The 19,855-nt window shown below is 39.5% G+C and overlaps 4 protein-coding genes across 4 annotated transcripts; 1 reads left to right on the top strand and 3 right to left on the bottom strand.

Moving 5' to 3' along the window:
- Positions 1-362: 362 nt before the first annotated feature.
- CkaCkLH20_01554 (uncharacterized protein) lies at positions 363-1,495 on the bottom strand (the record flags this gene model as incomplete). The annotated part of the gene is made up of 3 exons (XM_038884273.1): positions 363-459; positions 555-917; positions 963-1,495. 3 exons carry the CDS (start codon positions 1,493-1,495, stop codon positions 363-365), a joined length of 993 nt encoding a protein of 330 aa, XP_038750865.1.
- Positions 1,496-2,502: 1,007 nt separating this feature from the next.
- On the bottom strand, positions 2,503-4,071 carry CkaCkLH20_01553 (uncharacterized protein; the record flags this gene model as incomplete). Its single annotated transcript, XM_038884272.1, has 4 exons — positions 2,503-2,953; positions 3,014-3,267; positions 3,319-3,668; positions 3,732-4,071. The coding sequence occupies 4 exons, from the start codon at positions 4,069-4,071 to the stop codon at positions 2,503-2,505; spliced, it is 1,395 nt and encodes a 464-aa protein (XP_038750864.1).
- Positions 4,072-6,676: 2,605 nt separating this feature from the next.
- CkaCkLH20_01552 (uncharacterized protein) lies at positions 6,677-9,505 on the top strand (the record flags this gene model as incomplete). The annotated part of the gene is made up of 3 exons (XM_038884271.1): positions 6,677-6,749; positions 6,821-9,407; positions 9,472-9,505. 3 exons carry the CDS (start codon positions 6,677-6,679, stop codon positions 9,503-9,505), a joined length of 2,694 nt encoding a protein of 897 aa, XP_038750863.1.
- Positions 9,506-9,730: 225 nt separating this feature from the next.
- Positions 9,731-11,064, bottom strand: CkaCkLH20_01551 (PfkB family carbohydrate kinase; the record flags this gene model as incomplete). The annotated part of the gene is made up of 2 exons (XM_038884270.1): positions 9,731-10,875; positions 10,950-11,064. 2 exons carry the CDS (start codon positions 11,062-11,064, stop codon positions 9,731-9,733), a joined length of 1,260 nt encoding a protein of 419 aa, XP_038750862.1.
- Between the last annotated feature and the right edge of the window lie 8,791 nt (positions 11,065-19,855).

Raw genomic sequence — 19,855 nt, 5'->3', positions numbered from 1 at the left:
TAGTAGCATAACTCATCTCTTAATGCTACACATAAGGTAAGTGCCTCTGTGTTGTTCAGTGACAATTACTAAGCCTTCTTATGCTTGACCGTTCCATGCACACTGCTTTTCATGCCTGCTGCTTCTCGGACGCCCACAGTTGTGTAAATAAGGACTATGGGATAGCTGATAGCTTGATTGTTTTCGTATCGGACGCAAGCTGACACTCCCTAGAAGCCAAGTACGGCATATGTCTTCCGTCTTGGGTTGTGCTTCAGTGCCACTGACCAGACTTCCGCGTGTCCGTTGCGGATGTGTTCCATTGCCATTAGCTTGCATTTTCACTTGCCTTCCAACTCAAACAAACATAGTATCCATCAAAATCAGGCGCCTCGGGAGGCAAACTCAATGGATGTGCGGAGGATTTCTCTGATTTCGGTAAAGGGGACACGAATGTCGCTGGCTCTGGAACGACCCAATCTAGTGAGGGGAACCGGTTAGCCACAGATGCAAACGAGTAACAGGATGGGATGGGATGGGGAATTGAGTGGTTGAACAAATATTTCATGACGTACGTTGCGGCTCTCCTGCCTCCCCTTCTACCGCGTCTATTCTCCTGTCGCTTGTTGCTGACGGGATCCGAAAAGTGCCACGGGCGCAGGGTGATGTTGGCGTTAGGTCGAGTGACGCTCGCCCAGCTCATCACACACTTGACCTTTCCGTTCTTCACGTCCCAGGCCCAGACGGCAACGAGACAATCATCGAGTCTGATGCCGGCGATGTCACGCGGGTTCTGGCGGTCGTAGGGGATCTTGACTGCAATTGCGGCGCGAACTTTGCCATGAGTGTACGAGATGTATCGGGCGCATTTGGCATCAAGCTCCTCCAAGGTCGACGGGCTCGAGTAGGCGATCTCAGCGACCACACGCGGAAGGTAGCTACCGTCTGCTGGGTCTGCGTACTAGGAGACATCAGGGATGTACCTTAGAGGGTCGGGGAGGGAGCCTGGTGACTCTGAGCCGTTGTCGAGGGAGTTTGACTCAGAGGGCGGGGGAAAGAAGTCGGATGGCCACTCGAAAAGTTGGTCAACATGAGGGAAAGTGGTTCTGGCGGCGTCCGAGACGAGCTTGCCGAATTTCTGGGTGACGAAGGCGTGGAGACGGCCCTGGGTCATCCTGAAGCATGCAAGGCGCGTCTCGGGGTCGTACTCGACATTGAAATGCTCAAGAGATACGCGAGGATCAGTCTCGAGGTGTTGGAGAAGGGAACAGAAGGCGGAGGGCTCGAGTCGAAATTTGTTATTGTCGTCATTGTTGTTTTCTGCAGACACAAGCCCATTATTCTGATGAGAAATTGGCTTGTTGTTGCGACGGAAGAGTTGGACGGCAAAGTCCAAGCAGGCAAGAATCGTCGTTGCTGTTGCTGTCTCTGTCTCTGTCTCCGTCTCCATGCCTGTGTCTGTGTCCATGTGCATATCAGCTTGCGAAGGAGACTCGGCCGTGATGGCCATCGTCATTATGGGCGCGTTGGGTGTGTGTGAGAGTGCAGAACGGCAAGGGCAAAACCTGTTGTCACGTCACAAAGACTAGATTAGCAACACTAAAACGCAAATTGAATGAGAATAGAGTGCAATGAGTGCAGGCAAGAAAACAAATCCTTGTTCCGCTGTCAAAGAAAAAACGAAAGACCAGTATAACTTACTGTTTTTGAGTTGATAGTAGGCAGGCGTGCTCCCAAGCAGCGGTGTGCAGTGTGCAGTGTGCTGCGTGCAGCTTTTGGTGTGTAGCATGTGTTGAATGTTGTGTTGCGGTAGAGAGAGTACTTTAGCGGGGGAGGCAAACAGCCGGATGATGATACTAATCCCCACAAACCCCATTAAGATATTTGTACGGTCACGTGACCACAGTCTGGGAGGAGCAGCCAGTCAAAGGACTGAGACTAGTTACGGACAATACGGCTGCGCCAGGGTGGGGCACAGCCAGGCACAGTTTCTCATGCTGAGTCATCAGGGGATCCCGCTCTTCTAGATGGGCCAGCCCTCATTGGCTTATCTATGGGAGAGCGGACGGGATCCCGAGTTTTCCAATGGGTATGGTCGTATGTGTCAGAGTCGAGGTCAAATATTGCTAATATTGTGAGCTAGACAGCGGGCGAAAGAGATGTGAGAAGGCGACTTGAAACTCTGCCAGTCTCTTTCATCTTCAAATCCTGTATTTTCAGACGATTCTGTCAAACCTAGTCCCCGGAACTTAACTCATCCCAACCTGAAGTAGCCAATTACACAAGTCATTACGAAGGACCGGCCGGAACATTCTCATTTCACACATACTCGGATTTGTTTTGGCTTTGACCCCCAAAACGTCTCAATCATCAGAATGTGCTGTAATGCACGTCCATTTGAGCTTCAAGGAGAATCACAAGATCAGGCAATTTGTTTGATTTGATGGCACTAGGACTACCGGGGACTACCGGCAATTATTTGCAGACCAAGGAACGCCTTTCTTCCGGTTTCCTGGTCCTTCGCTATGACAGTTTGGCAAAGAAGTCGTTGATGAGTCTGATAACCGTCTCGGCTACGAAGATAACTTCGTCTCTTGTCACCGTATACGGTGGAGCCACGATGATGTGATCACCCGCCATACCGTCCGCCGTTCCAGATCCAGGATAGACCACGATGCCGTAAGCGTCTGTCAAGCCCAATTCGTTGATGGACGCTGCAACGTGCGTCTGGGTGGGCCAGGGCTCCTTGGTCTCCTTGTTGCGGACGAACTCTATGCCCCAGAAGAGTCCTTTCCCGCGGATGTCCCCAACGTAAGGATGGCCACTGAGACTCTCCTTCAAAAGACGGGAAAGGAGCTGGCCCATGCTCTGCACATTGGCAATCAGTCCGTCCGATTTGATAATCTGTTGAACCTCGAGGGCCGCTGCACAAGCAACCGGGTGCCCTTGATATGTGTGGCCATGGACGAAAGCACTGCTCTTGTTAGATAATGCCGTCCAAGGTAGTCTGCACCATGATAAGACGCCGACTTACCTGGTTCCGCTTTCCAGCACATCGACGACTCTCTTGTTAACAAGTACCCCGGCGATTGGCTGATAACCTCCGGCCAAGCCTTTCCCGATGGTTTGGATGTCCGGCGCGACTCCTTCAGCCTCCCACGCGTGAAGTGTTCCGCAGCGACCCATGCCGCTCATGACCTCGTCCATTATGAGCAGGGCGCCATATCGATCGCAAACAGATTTCATGGCCTTGAAGTAGCCGGTCACCGCAGGAACACACCCCAGAGCCTGCTGGTCGTCAGTACGCGTAAGGGAAAAGCTGTCGCGTTCTTTACTTACTGCCCCAACGACTGGTTCCGCTACGAAGGCACACACTTTCTCAGGTCCCAGCCGGATGAACTCATCCTCAAGTTCCTTGGCGAGTTTTGCCACGTAATCCTCATCCGTCTCCTCAGGTCCTTTGCCCCTATAAGCGTAGCATGGGGACACGTGTGAGACGATGCTGTCAAGTAGCATGGGCTTGAAGTTGGCTCGCCTGGCAACATGGCCCCCCATGGACAATGCGCCCAGTGTTGTCCCATGATATGAACTTTGGCGGGCGACGAAGAGATGCCTCTTTGACTCTGCTGGCTTCTTTTCTAAGAAGTACTGCCGACAAAGTTTCATCGCAGCCTCCATAGCCTCAGAACCTGGGTTTTGTGAGCCTAGACAGCCTCCATAGTTGAATATTACCAAAGTTCATTTATGCGTACCGCTACTGACCAGGTAGGCTCTTGACATATGACCATCGGTACTGTTGACAAGAAATTGACATAACTGCTCGCATACTGGTGTTGTGAAGAAGGTTGAAGGACTGTAAGCGACACTGCTGAGCTGCCGAATCATGGCCTCCTTCACTCGTTCGTCTCCATGGCCGAGACATGCCACAGCGGCGCCTCCGGATGCGTCGAATATCCTCCTACCGCCCTCGACAACGTAACAGTTGCCTTCGCCGCCTACGGTGCGGATGAAATAGCTCTTGAGATCACGGTGAAGCACGGCTGACTTGCTCGCGTCCGTGAACTCGACGGAGTCCAGGGGTTTGAGAACCATACCGAATAGCAGTCTAGAAGGTGGCGCAGGCTAGCTAACCTGCAGATCCAAGTCTGAAGATGGCGGATTTTGAACCAATCTCAAACCAACCGATCCTATGTTATCGGCAGTGGTGAAGTGGAGTCGGTTGTGTGAAGTGAACTTTGGACAGCTACCAGTTCCTAGTGCTGCCGACGGGCATCGCTCCCTTTTATGGTCAAGGGCACCGGTATCGTTGCCGGGATCGACGGGTGGACGACATGCATATCCGAGGCCTTGACCCTGGGGCAGTATATTCGACAACACAAGAAGACACGAGTGTACCTCGACCACTGCTGCGCAGTTAGCCTCCGACACCGTAGCCCACCCTGTTAATCGTGCCGCAGCGCAGAGAGCACGTTGGCGATGTGCGCCATGGTCGAGACCAAGATGGCGGGATGCGGAACAGGGGGCTCCCACTCTGGTGGGGTAAGGGGCATGGCCGTGGCCGTGGGAGAACACAGTTCGGTCCCCGGTCACGTCCAGATACTCCGGATACCTCCCTGTCGTAGGCAGAGCATATCCACCTGTGCCGCACACCGGCAAGCCGACAGTACACGCTTCATCCATCACACAACACCCTGCGGAAGAAGGTCGGAAATGGGTAGCTGGTTGACCTACATGCAGGAGGGCAGCTTGTCTGCGACAGGGTGTGATATGTGACTTGGGCCAGCAGCGAATGGTTTGAGGTAACTGAGGAACATCTATTTGGACGCCGTGACGGATGCCGGCCCCTAGCCACTGGCCATGAAGTTCAGACCACGCGGAAGACGGGAAACAAGATAGCGAAGCATGATATAGGCCTTGCAGTTGATGAGCGGCCGGCCCCGCTTCGTTTTACCAATGCTGGAATTGAGTGCTGGATTGTGATTTCTAGACCATTGCTTGAGATCGATACCCTAATGCCGACTTAGTATAGACTCCGGAGATGATGAGTGTGTGGAAAGTGCCAGGCAACTCCACACCGGACCGGCAATATGCTTTTGATCTTCGGGATGCCGATAAACATCGGCCCGGAGCTCAAGTTGCAGGTTGCGGACGCCTGAAATCCGCAACACCTGGACTTTCCCTCCCTCCCTGTACGTAGACACAGTGATGTGCGGGGTACACTACCGGCGTCGGATAATAAGCTGAAAACCTTTTCAACGGGTGACCGACACCTTATGCTTTCATCGTTCTTCCGGCCAGTCTCGACGAGGAGGGGAGGGGAGTGGGACGGAAGCGACAAGAATAGGCCGGAATATTTCGTGATTTACGGAGGTCTACGGCAGATAGTGCGAAGTGATTCGAGCCGTCCCATTCTGGGCATCTGTTGCCAGTCACAGTCTGCCGCTTCGGGCGAGCGGCAGCAGACTCCCAACAAGAAAATCAACTCTTCCGCGGTCAGCATTGCCGATCGGCTAGGATCACATCTGGGCCTGTTTAAAGGGGGAGAGAAAGTAATCACCCGAGGGCTCGGAGACAACGCCTCAACAGTGCAACTAGACAAAGATGCCGCTTCGTACCTGCGAAAAGCCCGAGACGCGGAAGGACGGCCGTGCCAGGGTACTCTAGACTTCCGGGTTCTGCAGCAGGGTCAAGACCAGGATCCAGACTGATTCGATACGGAAACAGAGTACCTTAGTACCGGGTAGCTCAAATGAGCTGTAGACGTAGTGAACTCCCGTCTTCTCCTTCCAATGCAGACCCGATGTCGAGGTAAAGTAGGCGGCCGTGCATTTCGGCTGCAGTAACCTGCACCCACGTGCCAGGGAAGAAAAACTAGCGTGAAGACCGCAACTTGACTGCCCGACTGGACCTGCGGTTGTACGGGCGTGGAATTTCCCACTCGGCGAAGCACATTGTCGTCGCGACGAAAATGGTAGCAGGACACTCAGCGGATGCGGTATTGGTGGCTCATATCTCATTGCTGAATATGCGGATGTTATGTTTTTAAGCAGGCCTCGTCTGTCTTTTCGAAAAGGCACGGCGAGTTGGGACCGGTGAACCTCGTGTATAGGTACGGACATGCTGCATAGACGTTGTGAGGAATCCAGACACAAGCGAAGGCCCATGCTGTGGTATGGAACGGAACACGAACTCTGGGATAGGAGCAGTCCTGGTTGTGATGAATCAGACAATTAGCGGGTGATGTAGCCGTAGGGATGATTGCGGATAAGGCTTAGCAAACAATAAAGATTTGGAGTCTTTACTACCCGTGGGCTTGAGGGAAAGTTCGGGGGTCGAAGTAATTGCACAGGCCTAGAATAGGTACTAATTACATATACCTACCAGTCACAACCCAAATCACCTTACGTAATAATTCTATTAACGCGTCCCCTCACGTCCCGCGTCAAATCGCGTCTGAGGTGCCTTAGAAAAAAAAAAGGAGTTGTGGACCTACCTACCTAAGGTACCTAGTGTTGCTTTCGACGTCCGCCTTCACCCCTCCCCCTCAACACCACTGCAACTACAGTCTTCGATCGCGAGAGGTGACGGCCCCACGTCGTAACTCCGGTGCTTCTTACAAGACCCTCATTTACCTTCTCCAAAACCTCACCTTTTCGTTCTGTCACATATCGGTTCTCGCAGTCCCCGGTCAGCCAAAATGGACTCGTTCATGCTGCAAGATGCAGCCGCCTTGGATCGTGTGCGCCTGGCCCAAGAGTTTCTTGACCCCCGTACGTCTCCTTGTGCCTGCATTGCTCATCGCTCGCGAAATGTTCTTCGTCGTATGCTGACCTGTATTCAGAAAACGACTCTCAGGGACGCAGCTACCGGTCGGCGATAATCACCATGTTGCAGAGGAATAAAAGGAGACTTGTCGTCAATCTTGACCAACTCCGCGCTCACAATCCAGACCTCGCCGCGGGCGTGCTCGAGCAGCCTTTCGACTACACTCTCGCTTTCAACCATGCCCTCAAGCAGATTGTCAAAACGCTACCAGACTCTGGCGATGCTGAGAAGCTCAACGATGTCTCGTACTACTGTGCCTGGGCAGGCAGCTTTGGTCTGAACGCTTGCAACCCCCGAACCCTATCATCCCAACACCTCAACAGCATGGTCTCACTAGAAGGCATCGTCACTCGATGCTCACTTATTCGGCCAAAGATCGTCAAGAGTGTTCATTACAACGAGAACAAGGATGTTTTCCATTTCCGAGAATACCAGGACCAGACAATGACCAACGGCGTCACCACATCGAGCGCCTACCCCCAAGAAGACGACGACGGAAACCCCCTCACAACGGAGTACGGGTTTAGCACCTACCGAGACCACCAGACCATATCCATCCAGGAAATGCCTGAGCGTGCCCCTGCCGGTCAGCTGCCCAGAGGCGTTGATGTTATACTCGACGACGATCTCGTGGACGTCGTGAAGCCTGGAGATCGTGTGCAGCTAGTTGGTATCTTCAGAACCCTTGGTAACAGAAACACGAACCACAACAGTGCCTTGTTCAAGACGGTCATCATCGCAAACCACATCGTCCTCCTGTCTTCCAAATCGGGAGGTGGCGTTGCTACACACACCATCACCGATACCGACATCCGAAACATCAACAAGATTGCCAAGAAGAAGAACCTCCTCCAGCTACTCTCCCAATCCCTGGCACCCAGTATCTACGGCCATGACCATATCAAGAAGGCAATTCTTTTGATGCTCCTCGGCGGAGTGGAGAAGAACCTGGACAACGGCACGCACTTGAGAGGTGACATCAACATTCTCATGGTAGGAGATCCATCTACCGCCAAGTCTCAGCTTCTTCGCTTCGTCTTGAACACCGCTCCACTTGCCATTGCCACCACCGGACGCGGCTCCTCGGGCGTCGGCTTAACAGCCGCTGTGACTTCAGATAAAGAGACGGGAGAGAGACGACTGGAGGCAGGAGCCATGGTAATGGCTGACCGTGGAGTGGTGTGCATTGATGAATTCGACAAGATGTCTGATATTGACCGCGTCGCTATTCACGAGGTCATGGAGCAGCAGACCGTCACCATTGCTAAGGCTGGGATCCATACGTCCCTCAACGCCAGGTGCAGTGTTGTCGCTGCCGCCAACCCCATTTTTGGTCAGTACGACACGCACAAGGACCCGCACAAGAACATCGCTCTGCCTGACTCTCTCTTGTCACGTTTCGATCTGCTCTTTGTTGTCACCGACGACATCGAAGACACCCGAGACAGGCAGGTTTCGGAGCACGTATTGCGGATGCATCGGTACCGCCAAGCGGGAACCGAAGAAGGCGCCCCGGTTCGCGAGAACGGCAACCAAGCCCTTGGAGTCGCTCTCAGCAACCAGGCCGACGTCCAACGGCCTACCGACGTTTTCGAAAAGTACGATGCGATGCTTCATGCTGGTGTGACGGTAACATCCGGCCGCGGCTCGAATAAGAAGCCCGAGGTGCTCAGCATTCCGTTCATGAAGAAATACATCCAGTACGCCAAGAAGATACAGCCTCAACTTACGGAAGCCGCCAATGATCGAATTGTCGATACTTTTGTCGGGCTGCGTAACGACGAAATGGAAGGAAATCAGCGACGGACTAGTCCCCTTACTGCTCGTACTTTGGAAACACTAATTCGCTTAGCCACCGCCCATGCTAAGTCTCGTCTTTCCCGTACCGTTGAGGAGCGTGATGCTCTCGCTGCGGAGGCCATTCTGCGATTTGCCATGTTCAAGGAAGTGGTCGAGGACGAGTCGAGAAAGAAGCGGAGGAAAACACAGACCACCGACTTTGCTTCTTCCAGCGACGAAAGCTCCGATGAGGACGATGATGACTCAAACTATCGTAGCACTACAAACCGGACGCCTGCATCGCGGACAACGCGATCAACCAGAGGGGTCGCTCGCCCTCGAGCAACTGCCAGCAACCACAGTGTCGCCAATGGTGTTAGCGACGATGGCGAGGATAGCGACGAGGAGCAACCAGCGCCTGCAGGATCGGAAGACACTCATGACGCCACGCCAAGGAGTTCTCGTCGTTCCGGTCGCGCTGCAGCTTCAAGCGCAGCCTCGCACACGCAGACATCTTTCGCTTCGTCAGTGCCATCCTCGCAGCTGCCATCGCAAGCGCAAGAGGATGAGGAGGATGACGAGCTTGCTTCCGGGACTGCCGGGCTTGTCATTGCAGATGAACCCATCAGTGGTCCTCGGCTGGCGACGTTTAGAGCCACTCTCGGCCAACTACTTAACACAGCCTTGTTCGAAGACGATTCGGCCAGCGTTGACGCCATTGTTGAAGGAGTAAATGGCAAGCTTCGGCCGAACAGTGGCGGCGCGTTCAGCAAAGATGAAGCAGTGAAGGCTCTCAAGAAGATGGATGCTGCTAACCAGATTATGTATGTCACCTTCCGTTCCAGGACTCAAGACGGATTCCTCGAACACCAGCTAACCTTTAAACAGGTATACCGATGGAGAACTCGTGTACAAGATTTAATGGTACATGAAACGATACGTTGAGTTGGTAATGAGAAAGTTGGCGTTGGGAATACGTGAAAGTTACGCAGGTTTTACAGGGACGTATAGAAGTAGTGGAAATTATGCCGCCTTTTGTCTTGGTGTATGAGGACTGTTCATTCTAGCCGCGTACACATTTCTATGCCTACCAAGCTCTCTCTCTCTCTCTCTTTCTTTTCTCTTTCTTGTGTCTCTATGTTTTTCTTTAGTGCAGTTGAGCCTGGAACTCGGCAAGCCGGTGCTCTACTCGGATGCCGTTCCACGTCTCGTTCCCATTCTCATCTTTGCCCAACGTGGGGACGCCAACTTGCTCGATCGCAAAAGAAGCAGCCACACTGCCCCAAACGGCAGCCTCCTCGACACTCTTCCCCCTCGCGAGGGCGACGGCAAGACCGCCTAGGAAAGTATTGCCGCCGCCAGTCGGATCCACTACCTTGGCTCGGTCCTGGTGAACGGCTGGTATCCATTGCTCCGTGCCAGCATCAATTTCAATCTCTTCTCTAACAACGGCACCTTCGTCGTCTTGTAGGAGACCAGCAAACAGTGCCTCCATGTCAGTATCCGGCTGGAGGCCGCCTCTCGTGTAATCCTTCTTTCGACGCTTAATACCGACCCCGTCACAGCGTCCTGGCTGGCGTTTGCGACCGCCGTTCCGGGCGACGTAGCAGCCCTTATCTCCCGCGCGCACGACAAGAGTGAAAGATTGCAACGGCATACTGGCAAGCAGCTGCTCGCAAGATCTCTCGACGGCGGATTTGGATATGTCGCCTGTTTCAGGCTCCAAACCGTCGTCGCCCATGAAGCCGGCGAGCTCAGAGTGATTCGGGCTGCAGATGTCGACGAGCGGGAGTGTGTTTGTGCAGTTGAGGAGCTCATCAGGGGTACACAGATCGGGAACGGGCTCCCATATAAAGATCGGTTTGATGTAGAGGTCAGGCGGGCACACGCGCTTGCGGGCTGAGGTGATGTCGGCCACAAGGTCCCTGCACCGGGCCGGGGAGCAGATGAGGTGGAAGGATTTCGCGAGTAGCAGGTGAGAGGTCAGATCATCCGCGGTAAGGCGCTTCTTGGGCGTCGTATACTTGAAAGCGCGCTTCTCAGCCGTTTCGTAGCCATTCCAGCCACGGGTAGTAAGGCGGTCTGGATCCTCGCGGAAGACGACTGATGTTTCCCAAGTATTGATGAGGTCAGTAAGAGCCTGCGGGAAGTCAGAACCCTGGTCAACGATCCAGCCGACGGAGGAGGATTCGGGAGGCGGGGAGAAGAGGCGGGCTCCGAGGGCACCGTACGACCCAGCACCGCCAAGGATGTCTTGCACGGGCGGCGTTGGCGGGAGGAAATGTATCTCATCTATCCGTACGAAGCTAAGAATCAGTTGCCCTGTGTAAAGGAGATGCCGCCATGAAGTGTTGTGGTTGACTTACCAATGATGAACATGCCCAAAGTCACAAAGTCAATTGGCGACAAGCCGGCGACCTCGTCTTCAGTGAGAAGTCCCCCTGGAACATGAGAATATTCTCCGGCCATGTTGGCAGACATCGCAGAAAGTGAGGGCGAGGGGTGGTTGCGACGTGCACAGGGAGGGAGCTCAATTGAGTCCTGACTCACACCCTGAAGGATGTCGTGGCCAGGTGTTGTATTCTTCTCGAGGGCTGCTTTGGGAAGAGTTATGTTGGTGATACTGATGAGTCCTTCTGTTGGGAGACGCACTGGATCGGGTGCTTCGGGCGGTCTGTTGTCTGTCTGCACGTTGTTGACATTTGTGAGCCCGCGACGTACAGAGTAATGAATGTCCTGTCAAGTGGGAGGAGATAATCGGAGCTGACAACTGGAAGTAAGACAGCCTTCAGCATCTGCTCTCCAGAGACAGCATGAGATGTGTCCCAGTACCGCTAGGAAACCAATGAACTGCCGTGCCATAGTGTGTGTTCACAACCACGTAAGGTCTGAGGTACCTACGTGAGTAGTAGTAATTGAGGAAGTGGACTGGCCGGCGTACGGCAAGGTAAGTCGGGATTATGGGCAGGGTAAGGCCCGCAACGCAACGCAACGCAACCCAGAGTCTGAGGCTGAGGCTATGGACCTCCGTTTTCGAGAGGCTTCTGCTCCCGCAAAACCTCAAAAGGAGGAGATACACATCAGGCGCCTGCCATCACTGTTACGTCTGCTCGTTATGAAGCTTTCTGTTAGTTTTGTCTTGTTGAATTCTCGACAATCCAGGTTCACCGCTGGATCAGGTTGGATGAGTTAGTTGAGAGAAAGTGACGTGAGCCACGGGTGAGGGGAGAAATTATGCCACCACGAGCACGAGCACCTTGGGCGAATTATCATTGCAGCAAAGACGAAGCCCACCCAATGACGAGCGCGAGCTTCTTGTGTAACCGGATGATTGAGCTGCCTATATATTGCCTGTTGCTCATTACCTCCATGGTACTGACAGCTGCCTACTGCCGCATATAGTAGGCGTCAACAAAAGTCGACTGGGCTACCTTACCTTACCTTACCTTACCTTACCTACCTAAGGTAGGTAGGTACCTTAGGTACTTCCAGGTTTGCCAAGGTTACCGGCTAACTAGGCACATACCGCAGGTAATAGAACACTGGACAGCTGTTGACAGCATCCGAGGTGCCTAAGGTCAGGTACCTACCTGCCTGGGCACGTAAGGCACTCAAGTAGGTAGGTAGATACAGTAGGGGTATAAAAAAAACAGTTAACTCCCCCACTATAACGTAAATTTACGCAACTAATATAATACTTCCTACCTATATTACTATCTTTAAATACCTATAACTCCACTTAAGCTATAATTAAAAGAAAAATTTAAGTATTTTATACTTTATTAGCGTTTTTAGATTTATAGAAGATATTCTACTAGCTAATTAGCTAAAAAAGTTATAGAGGAGGAGGGTATTACTAAGTAGTATATTTATAGTATTATTGTATATTACTATATTTAGGATTATAATATCTCTTTATTAAGTTATAGTACCTATTATAAACTTAACTCTACCTATAAATAGTATATCCTTATAATTATTAATCTCTCTCCTTTTATTATAAACTATTAGCTTTATAATTTAATATATTTTTATATCTCTATTTAGATATTATAATATAGGCTTAAGAACTAAAGTATTAATTATTACTATATAGTTATATACCCCTTCTTTGATAAGGAGGTAGCTACTTATTAATATTACTTTATTCTTAAGTATTAGGATAAGCCTCTTAAGTTCTAATATATTATACTCTTTATAGATAAGAGTATTATTAATAAGGGAGCTAATTATTAAAAGGGGTAGGTTTTCTATCTATTTAGTAAGGATTACTATATCTTTATCTTTAAATCTCTTAACTATAACTTTAACTAACTATATTTTAAATAAGCTTATAAGCTATTAAAAAGAAATATATATAAGCTTAATACTAAAGTTAGTAATTATTCTAAATATTTTAGAGTAGTATTATATACTATATAAAGACCCCCCTTTAACCCCTCTATAGTAATTTAAACTTACTTAGATAAAGTATAATAGCCTAGGTATATATAGAGATACTATAAGATAAATTACTAGCTATTTTTAATCTAAATATAGTATTTATATAAGATAATATATATTATAATATATTAAATCTCTTATTAGGATATTTCTAGTTAACTCCCTTTCTACTTCTAATTAGGGTTTATATACCTCTAAAATATATATAAATAGTAATATCTTCAAACTAGCTTCTAATAGATAAATAGTTCTTTTTTAGCTAAAAAGTAGCTAATAGCGCTAATTTAAAATTAATATAATAAAGCTTACTACTCTAATCTAGCTTTAATAGTACCTATTTAGAAATATATACTTAATATATAATATACCCCCCTAATTACTTATTATAACTAAATACTACTATTTAAATACTATAGTATTAGTTATAATATATAAAAGTATTAATATATAATATTTTTAGTTTTAGATATAAAAATATTTATTAAATATATAAAATTTAAATTAGCTAAAGAAAAATATTTTTATTATAATTATAATTATAGTTATTAAGTAATTATTATTTAAAGTAGTTAAATTATAGGTTTAATAGTTATTTTATTACTCTTTAATTTAAAATAGGAGTAATTATTACTTACTACCTTAATATTAAGTATATTACTTTTTACCTCTCTTAATTTTATTTTAATAGTTTAGTTTTTATTTCTCTTTTTTTCTCTTTAAAAATATTATTATAAATATATATTAACTTACCTTTTAAAGGTATTAAACTAATATTAAAATAACTTATTCTCTTTCTTTTTAATTATTAATTAACTTCTATTTAAATACTTTATACTCTAAAAGCCTATATATATTATATTAAAAAAAAGAAAATATAATATACTTAAAAGAAGAGAGAAGCTACCTCTAATATATTAGTCTCCCCTCTCTATTATATTTCTCTTATTAAGAAAGACTTAATTAAAGTAGGGGAAGCTATTATTAAAAGTAGCTTAAAAGCTATTATACTTTATTATTATATATTATTATTACTCTTAATTTTAAGTATTTAAATTAATATTTTAACTATAATACTATTTAAATTTATTATAGCTAAAAAGAAAGCTTTAAATAAAGTTAAAAAAGGCTTAATTCTATTATAGCTACTATTTAATATATTTCTTTTATTTTAATTTATTAATTTATTATTTTAACTATTTAATAGACTATTTAGCTAAATATAAATTAAGTTATTTACTCTTAATACTTTAGAAGTATTACTAAAGTACTCTAAAGGTTAAGAGCTTTAAACCCCTTACTCTAATAGTTAAAAGTAATAATAACTTCTCTAATAGCTTTAAGTTTAGAGGTTTTAATAATAAATTAAATAAAAATACTATTAATAGTAATAATAATTTAAAGACTCTAAATATTAATAGCGCTTTAGCTATAAGTATATTCTCTAGTAAAATCTCTACTTTAGATCTTAAGGAGTAAGATAAGCTTTATAAGCTTTATATTTATAGTAGAGTAGCTAGCTATTTACTTAGAAAGTACTTTAAAAGTATTTCTAATTAGTATTATATTAACTATAAAGGCTATTTTTATATATTTATCTCTTTTATTATTATTACTATATAGTATATATTAAGTTCTCTTCTATATATCTTAATAGACCTATTTACAAAGGAGTAGAAGTAAAATATTATTTTTCTTTATAATATAATTTATATATTATAGGAGCTTTAAGATCTTAATCAAGCTTTATTTAGTTAGATATATAATTAAAGGTTTTAATTTAAAGTATAATTTTAGCTTAATAGAGTTTATTTTTAGCTTTAGGATTTTAATATAGAGCTAAAATAATTAGTTAAAGCTATTTTAACTAAGAAAAACTTAACTTATTTTATAAAGCTTTACTCTAATTAAATATTTATATTACTTAATTATTTATTTTACTTTATAATTTTATATTTTATATCTATAAAGTTAAAAATTACTTTAAAATATTTAAATTTTACTTTAAAGAGGTTTTTAATTAATCTATTTATTAATATCTTACTTACTAATAGATATATAATTTTAAATAACCTATAGAGATACTCTTAATATAGCTATATATTTTAAATATTTATATATCTTAGCTAAATTATAATTCTCTCCCTTAACTTAATAATAAATTAAATAGTTTATTAATTATTATAAAAGATCTTTTAGACCTCTCTAATATTTAAGTATATCTCTTAAAATAGTCTTTAAAGTATTATACCCTCTTTTACTATATATTTTAAGTTAAAAAGCTTAGCTTCAGTTATTAATATTATAACTATATTTTAATATACTACTTTCTATATAATTATACCTCTAAATAGTAATATAATATATCTTTATAATAATCTTTTTATCTTTTTATTATCTATAAATAAAGTATTTTTAGTAATTAGAAGTTTTTATTTATCCTCTATACCTCTAAATATAAATAAGAGGAAGTATATTAAATATAAATATTTAATTATTTAATTTATAGCTATAAAATACTCTATAGAGGGATTCATAAAGAAGTAAAAGAGTTATAAAGCTATAAAAGCTATATTAAGGTATACTATTACTATAATATATAGAATAGAATTAATCTTCTCTTAAAACTCTTTAATCTAGCTTTTTATAGCCTCTTTATTATTCTTCTTTAAATTACTATTTAGAAGAGATATTATTAAAAAGAGTCTATCTATAAGATTAAAGTATTAAGCTACCTTTTTAATATATATATTATAAACTAAGTAAATAGTTTTAATTATTCTATTTTAAATAATCTTTATATTTAAAAACTATATAGTAGAGCCTTATTTTTTAAGCTTATACTTCTATTTTAAGCTTTAAAGTAGTTTTTAGCCTTCTTTATTATAGTTATAATAAAAATAAATTTAAAAGTTATTAATATAGAAGATAATAAAGATATAGTATTACTAATTTATAAATAGATAAAGATCCTTATTATAGAGGAATATATTTAGATATTATAATATAGAGCTAAACTCTTTATACTATAGAAGTAATAATTCTTATAGTCTATATAAAGCTTATTTTAATTTAATATATTTACTAGCTTATTTAAAGCTTTTTAATAGTTTATAATAAATATTATATTTTTTTAGTATTTTAATATTTAGAAAGGTATTTATGATATTAAATTAAAAGATCTTAAAGTTAAAATAAGCTATAATAATAAGTATTATTTAAAGTATTTATTTTATAAATATAGCTATATATATATCTTATAGACTATTAGTTAGCTATTTATCCCTATAGATATAGATCTATACCTTATAGTATTAAAGGAATCTATTTTAGTTATATTTATATATAAAAACCTATAATAATGAAAGTAGTTTTCTAGCTATTAAGTATTTATTAATAATAATTTAAATACTTATTTATCTTAAAGTATTTAGCTTATTATAAGCTACTTAAATAAATAGATCTCTTAATATAAGAGGTAAGCTATAAACTACTTTTTAAGTTTTTAATAGTTTAATAAAGTTATTAATATAATATTATATTATAATTCTTAATTCTAACTTTAAACCTTTTATTAAATTAATTACTATACTAAATATAATATATAGAGTTTAATATAAATAGTCTCCTTTTTTAATTACTCTCTATTAATTAAATAAAAAGGTTTTAAAGAAGTTTTTTTAATTTAATATATTTTAATTTAGAATTAAATTATTAATATATAATAGTATAATAAAAACTATATTATTTAGGTTTAGCTTCTAAATTCCCTAGCTACTTTTTATAGCTAAGCTATATTATTTATATTTATATTTATATTATATCTTTTATTTATTTATATCCTCTAATATTAATCATATACTTTATTAACTTAATAATAACTTTTAAGCCTCTATTATACTTATAAGTAGCTATATATTATTCCTACTTTTAATATTATTATTTAATAATTTAAATATAGTTTTAATAAATAGAGTTAAATTCCCTATATTTTTAATATTATTCAGCTATATAACTCTACCCCTAAAGTCTTAAAAGCCTTTTAGCTTTAGGGTTTCTACTAAAGTTAATAAACCTCTCTCTATAATAGGTTTTTTAGCTTTTATAATATAAAACTATAATTTAATATTTTAAATAGTATCTATTAAGGTCTTTAAGTTAACTAGCTTATTTTCTAAATCCTTATAGTTACTTAGTTATTTTAATATAAAGCTAGCTATATATATTAGCTTTTAGATCTCTTTAATAATCTCTTCTATTATAGACTTTTTTAATATATTTACTTTATTAGTTAGTATATAGAACTATAATTTATTAAAAGAGATATTATATATTATAATTACTTAATTAAATATTAAGATCTATATCTTATATAAGTTATAAGTATTTTAAATATAGCTTATTAAGTATTTAATATAGCCTCTTAGCTAAACTTTAAAATCCCTTTTAAGTTTACCCTATTTTTATTTCTTTTTTAATATATAGGCTTTATAGCTATAGATATAGATCTATCCTTAATATAGTCTTAAGTCTCTTAAAAGGCTAAAAAGTAGTTTTAGCTTATATTAATAATAATAATATTAAAATTATTTATTCTCTATTTAAATTAGAGACTTCTAGCTATATAATTTATTTAAGCTTATATTAAAGAGTTAGATACCTATAAGTATACTTTTAAGCTATATTAAATTAAAAAGTTTTATATTAAAATATCTTTTAATACTATAGTTAACTACTTTTTATTTTATTCTTTTAGCCCCTCTATTTAGCTCTTTAGTATATAATAGTATTAATTTAATTTTAATACTAATTTAAATTACTTATTTTTTATATTCTATTAAACCCTTAATATTAATAATAAAGTATTTAATATCTTAATAGATCTTATAGATATAAAGCCCCTTTCTTATTTAACTTAAGTTTTAAACTACTATAAGATATTATAAACTAAGTTATAGTCTTTTATTATAAGTCTAAAACTAAATAGTCTATTTATATATTTATCCTTAATTATTAAGAGCTATAATTTACCTAAATAAGATATACTTTCTAAATAATTAAATAGGTCTTAGTTAGTATAGTAATATAGATATATAGATTTTAACTTAAAAGTATAGTATAAAATAACCTTCTTTCAATAGGTAACTATATATACTTTATACTAAATTTAAAATAGTCTTTTAATTTTTACCCCCTATATATAGTTAACTAATTAAGCTAGAGTAATAAGGCTAAAATATTTAGTATAAAGATACTAAGTTATAGTATTATTTATTTATTCTCTATATATCTTATAGAATAATTTAAAAGGTTTAAATTATATTTTTAAATATATTATTACTATAATATTATTATTACTTATAGAAAGTTAAAAATAAAGTAAAATAGGTTTATATTTAATAAATATAAAATTATTCTTATAATCTAGCTTTTAAAGTATTATACTCCTTTTAAGTATATTATACTAAAGTATATAATTAAGTCTATAATATTAAATCCCCTTAGCTAAAAGCTTAGCTTTTAATATAATATTAATATAGAAGTTCTAAATATAAGCTATATCTTTTAGTATTAAATTCTTTATTTTTAGTTTATTTTTACTTATTATATAGTTCTTTAAAATATACTTATTATATCTATAAATTAGTAGTAAAGATAAGTTTATCTCTATAAAATATCTAAGTAGTAGAGGCTTATAGGAATTTAAGACTAAGAGGTCTAAAGTATTAATAAGATAAATAGTATTATAGTTATTTAAAATTATACTATTTACTAAAAGGTATTTATTAAATTATAGAGTTAAATATATATTATAGTTTACTTTAAAGTAATTTCCTATAAGCTTTAGAGAGATTAAAATAGTAATAACTATATTTAAATATTTATTTAAGCTAGTTTTATCACATAGCTTTTTAATAAATAGTTACTTTAGAGATAGAGAGATTCTAATTAGATTAATAAATAGTTTATTATTTTTAAGTTATTTAGCTTTTTTGTAATTCTCTTTAACTTATATAAAATATAGTTTAATAAGTCTCTTAATAGTTATAATTCAAATTTCCTTTATTATATTAAAAACCTTTTATTATAACTTACTAATAAAGGCTTCTTTAAGCTTAAAATACTTAAGGGGTTCCTAAAAGTATTTAATCTTATAGAGATAGTCCTTCTTAATATTAAAGTTATTTAGGGCTTTTCTATTTAGTATAATATAAGCTTCAGATAGCTTAATTTTATTTATAAAAGAGCTTTAAGTTATTAATATTAAGAAAATACTTTTAACTTATTTAATTATAAAGATCTTTTTTACTTTATACTCTTTATATTAAAGCGATTACTTCTTATTTATAGCTTAAATTAAAGTAATATAATATTTTAATACTAATAGAAAATTATATATTATAAATAGTCCTTTTATATTTAAAACTCTTTAGCCCTTATAGTATAAATAAGAGGCTTATTAATTAAGGTATTACTTATTTAAATTAATATTTAAATATACTCTTTTTAGAATAATATAATATTCTTTTTAAGTTAATATTATAATAACTAATTTAGCTTATTTAAATTACTTTTATATAAAATAAACTATAAATTAAAGTAAAGCTTTATTATTTTACTTTATTATTTATTCTATATTATTTAAAATAGGTTTTAAAACTATCTTTTTAAGGATTATCCTTTCTTTAGTAAGATTATTAATTAGGTTTTTTCTTTTAGCTTTAGTTATAATTTAATCCTTTTAAATAACTATATATTTAGCCTTAAGGTCTTTAAACTTAAGTTAGATTAATTTGATAAGCTTTAATTAGGTAACTATTATATCTACTTC

Source organism: Colletotrichum karsti (genome assembly GCF_011947395.1).
Source record: "Colletotrichum karsti strain CkLH20 chromosome Unknown Scaffold3, whole genome shotgun sequence".
NCBI classification, from domain to species: Eukaryota; Fungi; Ascomycota; class Sordariomycetes; order Glomerellales; family Glomerellaceae; genus Colletotrichum; species Colletotrichum karsti.
The sequence above is the reverse complement of the archived record's forward strand: the minus strand, read 5'-3'. Positions and strand labels throughout refer to the sequence as shown.